Source organism: Hypanus sabinus, unplaced genomic scaffold (genome assembly GCF_030144855.1).
Source record: "Hypanus sabinus isolate sHypSab1 unplaced genomic scaffold, sHypSab1.hap1 scaffold_47, whole genome shotgun sequence".
NCBI lineage: Eukaryota > Metazoa > Chordata > Chondrichthyes > Myliobatiformes > Dasyatidae > Hypanus > Hypanus sabinus.
In genome coordinates this window covers 1,897,844-1,907,842 of record NW_026781341.1, presented here as the reverse complement: position 1 = coordinate 1,907,842, position 9,999 = coordinate 1,897,844, and the positions used below count along the sequence as shown (strand labels likewise).

At 45.9% G+C, this 9,999-nt stretch overlaps 1 protein-coding gene across 1 annotated transcript; it reads right to left on the bottom strand.

Annotated features, from left to right (window-relative positions):
• Positions 1–2,691: 2,691 nt before the first annotated feature.
• Positions 2,692–9,194, bottom strand: LOC132389064 (zinc finger protein 420-like). The gene is made up of 2 exons (XM_059961477.1): positions 9,148–9,194; positions 2,692–5,268 (listed from the first exon to the last, which is right to left on the bottom strand). Exon 2 carries the CDS (start codon positions 4,938–4,940, stop codon positions 3,162–3,164), a length of 1,779 nt encoding a protein of 592 aa, XP_059817460.1. The 5' UTR covers positions 4,941–5,268; positions 9,148–9,194; the 3' UTR covers positions 2,692–3,161.
• Positions 9,195–9,999: the final 805 nt, after the last annotated feature.

Sequence of the window (9,999 nt, the reverse complement as noted above, 5' to 3'; positions counted from 1 at the left end):
TGCAGATGAGCCAACTTGTTATCAATGTTTTCTGGAACAACCGAGTTCATTAGTCTTACTGGGGCCATGTTTGGCTTGTGAAAAGTCTCAGACGAGTCAATGGTTTCATTCTCAGGGTTGCCAAATTCATATATTTTGACAACAACACTCACAGTTTGTGCCTGCTTGTCAAAAAAGGTTTTTTCATATTTATGTGCACCACCTGTGTTAGTTTATGTCAGTCGGGTGTTTTAATAACATAATTCACATCATTAATTTGGGAGACTATTTCATACGGTCTATTGAATTTCACCTGAAGTGGATTCGTCAAAATAAGGCAAGCACCTTATCTCCCACCCGGTATTTTCTTTCGTGAGCCCTGTTATCAAACCAACACTTCATTTTGTTTTGAGAAATCTTTTTGTCTCGCTAGACTACAGGCTTGGTGTAGTTTATTTTTGAACCTCAAAACATAGTCTAACGAGTTAACATCAATCCACTGTTCCTTTTAACAAGGTCTAAGGTCACTCTGCGACCAAATACAAGTTCAAATGGACTAAAGCCCATTGATTCCTGTACTGACTCTCTTTCTGCGGACGAACGCAAATGTATTCCTTCATCCCAGTCTGTTCCATTTTCAACAGAATATGTCTTAATCATTGTTTTGAGGGTAGAATGAAATCTTTCTAAAGCCCCTTGTGATTCTGTATGGTACGCAGATGATGCAATTTGTTTTGCTCCCAGTTCAGAAATTACCTGCTGGAATAATCCAGATGTAAAATTACATCCTTGATCAGACTGGATTTCTTTAGGCAAATCAAATAAAGTGAAAATCTTGGTAAGAGCCTTCGCCACAGTTTAAGCTTTAATATTTCGGAGAGGTATTGCCTCTGGGAATCAGGATGCAGTACACATAATAGTTAGCAGATACTGATGGCTAGCTTTAGTCCTTGGCAATGGGCCAACACAATCCACTATAACTTTGGAAAAGGGTTCAGCGAATGCAGGTACAGGCCACTGGGGTGAGCTCATTAGGTTTACCCACAACTTGATGAGTGCCTTTTGGAAACTCTTATTCAGGGTAAACATAACTTCATGAGTTAAAGCAAACTGATCTGACCATGTGGTTAAGGTGTTGAACTAGCGATCTGGAAGTCATGATTTTGAGCCTCAGCCGAGGCAGCTTGTGTGTCCTTGAGCAAAGCACTGAACCACACACTGCTCCTGCACATTTATAGCCCAGTGGCGATGATTGGGGGGGGGGGGGGGGGGGGGGGCACCATAAATAAATAAATAATAAGCTGCTTCAGCAACTGTCAAAGCAGAATAGGCTTGCTAAGCCTTCCCCTTAATTACACTTTGTAAGAGAATTTTCTTTCTGCTTTTTTGCCTCTCCAGCCTGAAACTGCCTCTGCCTTTCCCGAGCCTCCATCTTTAATTTTTCTCACTTGTACTGGAGCTCAAGCTCATGAGGTTTACTTTCAGGAAACACCTCCAACTCCTCCACTTTAAACACACCCTCAGATACATAATGTTCAGCTATCACCCTCTGCATCTGTGCTCTCCTCATTGTCAATTTCACCTTAGCAAGTATTAACGTTTTAGCAATACTCAATAACTCAATCCTTCTGGAGTCCTCTAATGCCTGAGAGGTTCACACTTCCAGATATCTATCAACATCCATTGCTGCTGATTTTCCACACACAAATAAATCAAAAGGGATGAAATCGATAATAAATCAATCCTTAAATCTGTTCATATGCCAGATGCAGGCCCCATTTTGTTACAAACTGTAACGCTTTAGAAATGAACCAGCAGCAACAGACTACTCCCAATGGCCACACATTTTATTTCCACGTCCCATTCCCATTCTGATATGTCTAACCATGGCCTCCTCTACTGTCAAAATTAATCCAAACTCAGGTTGGAGGAACAACACATTATATACCGGCTGGGTAGCCTCCGACCTGATGGGATGACATTTACTTCTCTAACTTCCGTTAATGACCCTCTTCCCCTTCTTACCCCAACACTGACATATTTAATTGTTTGCCTGTATTCCATGTCTCTCTGGTGCTTCCCCCCCCCCCTTTCTTTCTCCTGAGGCCTCCTGTCATATGATCCTTTCCCTTCACCAGCTCTGTATCACTTTCGCCAATCACCTTTCCTGCTCTTAGCTTCATCCCACCACCTCTGGTCTTCTCCTATCATTTCGCATTTCACCCTCCCCCCACTACTTTCGAATCTCTTAATATCTTTCCTTTCGGCTAGTCCTGACGAAGGGTCTCAGCCTGAAACGTCGACATTTCTTCTCCTTATAGATACTGCCTGGCCTGCTGTGTTCCACCAGCACATTGTGTGTGTTGTTTGAATTTCCAGCATCTGCAGATTTCCTCGTGAGTGTTATGTGTATAAATGTGTATAAATATAACACGCAAACTATTGAGCTCCGGGGAAACAAGGCTTGGAGTCTTGAGATGGTAGAGTATGAAAGTTCAGTTCAACTACAGAATAGGTGATGCGAGAGATAATTGTAATCCAGGGTAAATGTTGAGAGAAGGCAATTATGTCGTATTCCACAGGTTCCGTGGTGGTAAAACGAGACAACAGTTGCTGTAGATTTTATCTGTCATCCTTCCAAATCCACATACTAATTATCACCCGAAGTGACTTGCCATAAGGGGTATCATCTTAAACTGAACTGCCACACCACAGCCAGGCAATGGTTAACACATAAGTGGTCTCCGCAGGATACCCCACATCAGATCCACTGCTATGGATCAAATGAGGTGACAACCACACTTACGATGTATGGTGAATCGATAATTAGCCCACCCTTGTGGGCAAAGGAAAGTTCCAAACAGTCACCCTTGGGCACTAGTTCCCTGGTTTCGATTCCTCCATTTTTCCTCCTTCGTCTCCATCTGACTCTGAGTGTCTGTGTCCTCGGTTAAAACTAAACAAGCAGCACGCAATGTAAACAAGCATAACAATGGCCACTCGCCACTGTGAGCTGACAAGTGTGCCAGTAGGTGGAATGACTGAGTGAATCCTTTCCCACATTCTCAGCAGGTGAATGGCCTCTCTCTAGTGTGAACTTGCTGATGTCTCTGTAGGGTGAATGACCGAGCGAATCCCTTCCCACAGATTGAGCAGGTGAATGGCTTCTCCTCAGTGTGAACTCACTGGTGTTTCTGTAGGTGGGATGACTGAGTGAATCCCTTCCCACATTCTGAGCAGGTGAATGGCTTCTCCCCAGTGTGAACTCGCTGGTGACTCTGTAGTTGGGATGACCGAGTGAATCTCTTCCCACAGTCCGAGCAGCTGAACGGCTTCTCCCCAGTGTGAACTCGCTGATGTCTCTGTAGAGTGAATGACCGAGTGAATCCCTTCCCACAGATTGAGCAGGTGAATGGCTTCTCCCCAGTGTGAACTCGCTGGTGTTTCTGTAGGTGGGATGACTGAGTGAATCCCTTCCCACATTCTGAGCAGGTGAATGGCTTCTCCCCAGTGTGAACTCGCTGGTGACTCTGTAGTTGGGATGACCGAGTGAATCTCTTCCCACAGTCCGAGCAGCTGAACGGCTTCTCCCCAGTGTGAACTCGCTGATGTCTCTGTAGAGTGAATGACCGAGTGAATCCCTTCCCACAGATTGAGCAGGTGAATGGCTTCTCCCCAGTGTGAACTCGCTGGTGTTTCTGTAGGTGGGATGACTGAGTGAATCCCTTCCCGCATTCTGAGCAGGTGAACGGCTTCTCCCCAGTGTGAACTCGCTGGTGACTCTGTAGTTGGGATGACCGAGAGAATCTCTTCCCACAGTCCGAGCAGCTGTACGGCTTCTCCCCAGTGTGAACTCGCTGGTGTAGCAGTAGGGTAGATGACCGAGTAAATCTCTTCCCACAGTCCGAGCAGGTGAACGGCTTCTCCCCAGTGTGAACAAGCTGGTGCCTCTGTAGGTGGGATGACCGAGTGAATCTCTTCCCACAGTCCGAGCAGGCGAACGGCTTCTCCCCAGTGTGAACTCGCTGGTGTTTCTGTAAGTTGGATGACTCAGTGAATCCCTTCCCACATTCTGAGCAGATGAATGGCTTCTCCCCAGTGTGAATTTGCTGGTGTCTCTGTAGGTGGGATGACTGAGTGAATCCCTTCCCACAGACTGAACAGGTGAACGGCTTCTCGCCAGTGTGAACTCGCTGATGTACCAGTAGGGTAGATGACAGAGTGAATCCTTTCCCACAGACTGAGCAGGTGAATGGCTTCTCCCCACTGTGAACTCGCTGATGTAGCAGTCGGGTAGATGACAGAGTGAATCCCTTACCACATTCTGAGCAGGTGAACGGCCTCTCCCCAGTGTGAACTCGCTGATGTACCAGTAGGGTAGATGACAGAGTGAATCCTTTCCCACAGACTGAGCAGGTGAACGGCCTCTCCCCAGTGTGAACTCGCTGATGTCTCTGTAGGTGGGATGACTGAGTGAATCTCTTCCCACAGACTGAGCAGGTGAATGGCTTCTCCCCAGTGTGAACTCGCTGGTGAGCCATTAGGGTGGATGACCGAGTGAATCTCTTCCCACAGTCCGAGCAGGTGAACGGCTTCTCCCCAGTGTGAACTTGCTGATGACTCTGTAGTTGGGATGACTGAGTGAATCCCTCCCCACAGACTGAGCAGGTGAACGGCTTCTCCCCAGTGTGAACTCGCTGATGTACCAGTAGGGTAGATGACTGAGTGAATCCTTTCCCACAGACTGAGCAGGTGAATGGCTTCTCCCCAGTGTGAACTGGCTGATGACTCTGTAGTTGGGATGACTGAGTGAATCCCTTCCCACAGACTGAGCAGGTGAACGGCCTCTCCCCAGTATGAACTCGCTGATGTCTCCGTAGGTTGGATGACTGAGTGAATCCCTTCCCACAGACTGAACAGGTGAATGGTTTCTCCCCAGTGTGAACTCGCTGGTGAGCCATTAGGTCAGATGACTGAGTGAATCCTTTCCCAGAAATTCAGCAGATGACCAGCCTCTGCCCAGTGTGGTGTGAACTGACTGCTGTGTCCACAGGTGGAAAGACTGTCTGAACCCCTTCTCACACACAGAACAGGTGAATGGCCTTGCCCAGTGTGAACATGCTGATGTACCTTCAATTGTGATAACTGAGTGAATCTATTCCCACTGTCTGAGCAGGAAGGGTGGTCAATTGGATCCCTGGCTCCACTTCTTAAATATCCAAAGAGAGACAACAAATCTGGCGTGCCATGTTTGAGCTTCCTGGAGACGAATTCGTTCTCAGTTTTAACCTGTAAAAAGATTTACAAAATCCATCAATGGGTGTAGGACATTTCAGATGAGATTACTTGAGCTGCCAAGGTTTGATCTGGTATCACACTGTTACAGTGAGGTTAAACCCAAGTTGGACAGAGAAATCATCTCCTGACTGGGCAGACTGCTGGTATCTGGAATGACCATCAATTCCCTGACGCTCTTCCTGTTTCTATAAGAATGGGGCATTCCTGCCGTCTCCAATCTGTGACCTGGCTCAGTCTGACTCTCTCCATTGGTATTATTCCCTGTTCCTGCTGAGCTTCATGGGTGCCTGGCTCCACAGTAACTGAAACACTCTCACGCAAGTAGTCTTCCTTGACGTGCAGCTGGGATCTTCTTTTATGTATTATTAACTTAAAGTGCCACAGTTTTAACGCCATATAAAAAATTCCTGCTGAAATGACTGGTTGGTTCGCACGACTGTCAAAAGGGGTTAGAGTGAATTTTTGTATTATTCCAGGTTCTTGTCACGATCATAGAAAATTTCAACACAGAAACAGGTCCTTTGGGCCATCTAGTTTGTGCTGAACTATTTAAACTGCTCACTCCCACACCGCTACCATCCAGGTACCTACACGAACCGCTTAAATGTTGAAATCGAGCTCTCATGCACCACTTGTGCTGGCTGCTCATTCCACACCCGGATGACCATCGGTATGAAGAAGATTCCCCTCATGTTTCCCCTAACATTTCACCTTTCACCTTTAACCCATGGCCTCTGGTTGTCGTTCCACCCAATCTTCATGGAAAAAGCCAGCTTGCATTAACACGATCTGTGCCTCTCTATCACAATCAAATCTCCCCTCAATCTTCTACATTCCAAGGAATAAAGTCATGATTTGTTCAATCTTTCCTTCTAACCCAAGTCCTCCAGACCTGGCAAAATCCTTGTGAATTTTCTCTGAACTCTCTGAACCACTTTTACATCTTACCTATAGGTTGGTGACCAAAACTGCACAGAATTCTCAAAATTAGGCCTCACCAATGTCTTCTAGAAGTCAACATAACAGCCATCTATTGTTATCAGTACTTTGGTTCATGAAGGGCAATGGGCTGAAATCATTCCTTCCATCCCTATCTACCTGTGATACCACTTTCAGTGAATTAAGGACTTGTATTCCCAGGTCCCTTTCTTCCACAACACTCCTCCGTGCCCGACCAGTCACTGTGAAAGACCTCCCTTGGTAGGTAAAACCAAAGTGTAACAACTCACACTGGTCTGCATTAAATTCCATTTTCCATTTCTCAAACCATTTTCCCAGCGGGTCCAGGTAGCACTGAAAGCGATGATAGTCTTCCTCACTGTCCACTACACCACCAGTCTTGGTGTCACCCACAAATTTGCTGATCCAGTTAACCACACCATCATCCAGATTACTGATATAGATGACAAACAACAACAGATCCAGCACTGATCCCTGTGGCACACCACCAGTCACAGGCTTCCAGTCAGAGAGGCAACCATCTTCTACCACCCTCTGTCTTCTCCCAAAGACAATGTCTCATCCAATTTACTATCTCATCTTGAATGCTGAGTGACTGAACCTTCTTGACCAACCTCCCATATGAGACTTTGTCAAGTACCTTGCTAAAGTCCATGTAGACAACATCCACTGCCTTGTCTTCATCCACTTCCCTGATAACTTCCTGGAGAGACTCTATAAGATTGGCGAGAGCCATGCTGTCTATCCTTTATCAGTCCACACCTATCCAAATACTTACAGTATATACTTGGTTCCTGCACACAGATTCCAATAACTTTCCCAGTACTAATGTCAAGCTCACCAATGTATAATTTCCTAGTTTATTTTTACAGCCTTTCTAGAACAGTGGAACAACATTGTCTGTCCTCCAATCCTCCAGTACCTCACCTGTCACTAAGGATGATTTAAATATCGGTGCTAAGGCCCCAATAATTTCTGCACTTGTCTTCTGTAGGGTCCAGGTGAACAACTTGTCAAGCCCTGGGGATTGATCCACACTAATTTGCCTCAAACCCCTCCACCTCTGTAATCTGTACAGCGTCCATGAAGTTGATGCGGCTTTGCCTCAATTCTGTAGACTCTGTGTTCATCTCTTGAGCAAATACGGATGCTAGTTTATGCTATCCTTTCATATGGATTACCATTCTGATCTTCCAGAGAATTATTTTTTTCCCTTGCAATCTTTTTGCTCGTAACATATCTGCAGAATCCCTGAGGATTCTCCTTCACCTTGGCTGCTGGGGCAACCTCATGCCTTTATTTCTTTCATGAGTGTTCACTTGAATTTCCTGTATTTCATAAGTACCCCATTTGTTCCTATCTGCCTGTACCTTGTATGCACCTCCTTTTTATTGATCTGTGAGAGGAAAGCCAAAGGGGTTATAGATCTGCATGGTGAGAGGTGGGGGTAAGGACGATTAAACTAAAGTTGCAGGGGGAATGGGACCCTGAATAACAGAACAGATAGTGAAGAGGTTGTGGAGACAGATGTTGTTCAGGCCTCAGGCAAAGTCAGGAATGAAAAAGTTGAGCATGGTGCAGTGAATATGCTGAGCCCTGTATATTTCAATACAAGGAGCAGCGTAGGAAAGGTGGATGTGTTCAGGGATGGATCAACACCTGGAATCAACACTAGGATCTGGCAACTGTGGATTGGGACAGGCTGCCTTTTGGCAAAGGTGTGTTTTGTAAATGGGAGGCCTTCAAAGCGAAATTTTGAAAGTACAAAGTGGGTATGTCAGAATAAAAGGTAAAGATAGAAACTGTAGGGAAACTTGGATTGCAAGAGATATTTAGACCCTGGTAAAGCACAAAATGGAATTGCATAACAGGGATAGGCAGTCAGTTTCTTATGGAGTATAAGAAATGCAAGAGAACACGTAAGAAATCAATCAGGATGGATAAAAATGGCATGAGGTTGCTGTCACAGAAAAGGTGAAGGATAATCCTCAGGGATTCTAGTGATAGATTAAGAGCAAAAGGATTGCAAGGCACAAAGTTGGTCCTCTGGAAGACCGGAATGGCAATCCACGTGTGGAACAAAGCAGATGGGGGAGACATTAAATATTTTTCAAACTCTATTTACTCAGGAGATGGACAAAGGGTCTATGGGAGTGTGGAAACGTGGCATTAACCACTTCAACCCTGGGGGAAAAAAACACTCCTCTGGCCACTCACACGCTCAATACCCCTCATCATTTTATACACCAAAAAATGTCTCTAAATATAAACAAGGAAATTATACATTGCACAATCTACTTTCCATGATTCAGTACATTTACACAGACAGGTGTGTAAAAAGGGCCCAACGAATATCAGGGTCAAACAGGCCCAATTCACCAGAACCACAAAGTTCCTGCTGCTACCATCCAGGAAACGGTACCACAGCAAAAGGAGCAACAGGCCCCGGGACATCATCTTCCAACAGGTTTGATGTTGTGTTTGATGTCATTACGTACCCAGAGAGAATGGGACAAAACATGTTCTCACCGATAGAAAAGTCCAGCGCAAGAGGAGGTAGAGGACCCAACACACACAAAATACTGGAGGAGCTCAGCAGGCCAGGCAGCATCTATGGAAAAGAGTCCTAATGCCGATTTTCTCAACTGCTGATGTAAAAGATTTTGTTGTCTTTCTCCGAGTTCCTAATCCTTGCATTTAGATAGCAGGAGCTCAGCTCTGCCTGAGAGATCCATCGGTTCCCATTCCCTCAGCGGCCGGAAGCTCCCCGGGGCCCGTGTACGGATCGAGGGGCTGAGAGAGAGGGAAGAGAGCAGGACTGTCCCGGGATTGCTGGCCACGGTGTCGGAAATTCAGAGGAATTATCCCGAAGTCGGTGTTTAAGATAAAAACACGGAGAATCACTCTTACCTTCGACCGACATTTTCAAAGGCTTCTGTGTACTGTGCGCATGCGTGAAAGTCAGGGAGGCCTCAGCCTGACGCCTGCGCATTTCATCGGCACTCAAGCGCCGGCGAAATTCTTAACTCATGGCCCTATGGGTAATCACGGTGCCATTAAACATTTCTGCAAGCACCGGTTCAATGTCCATATCTCTTTTTGTTTTATCTTGGGTATAGGAAAAATCTGCAGCTGTTTTAACGCAGAAAGCGGCTCCCATAAGTAATATACTCACTATCAACGTGTCTCTAATGCCAAAGTAAAATGCAGATATAAAAACACAGGAGATTCTGCAGTTGCTGGACACACACAAAACGCTGGAGGAACTCTGCGATTCAGAGAGCAACTAAGCAGCGGAGTACACAGGCTAGGCATGCGGAAGGGGCTCTGCCTAAACGTTTTCTATTTATTCCTCTCCAAAATTTCTGCTTGATCTGTTGATTTCCACCTGTATTTTGCAGAAATTAACCACCTTTTTTTTCGATCAACCAGTTTCCAAATGCTTCCAATCTTTCACTTTTAACCACATCCTGCTGGTCTTATTCGTCCTCCTCCTCTGGACCCCATCTCTCTCTGGAGCCCCTGATTCAGGCTGGCAACTCTTTTGTTTCTGACTCTGCACCATCGAAGATTCACTCGCTTACCTCCTGTCAGATTTTAGAAGTGCATTGTGTTACAAGACCGCAGGTTCGTTTACTGTGAGTGTCGCTTTAAGTGCCTGAGAGAGGAGGGCTGTGACGTCAGACTCAAGCTGCGGCAGCCTGAGGGAGCGGGAGAGGGAGAGGGAGACAAGCTGTTGGAACTTCAGCGTGTGACTGCTAT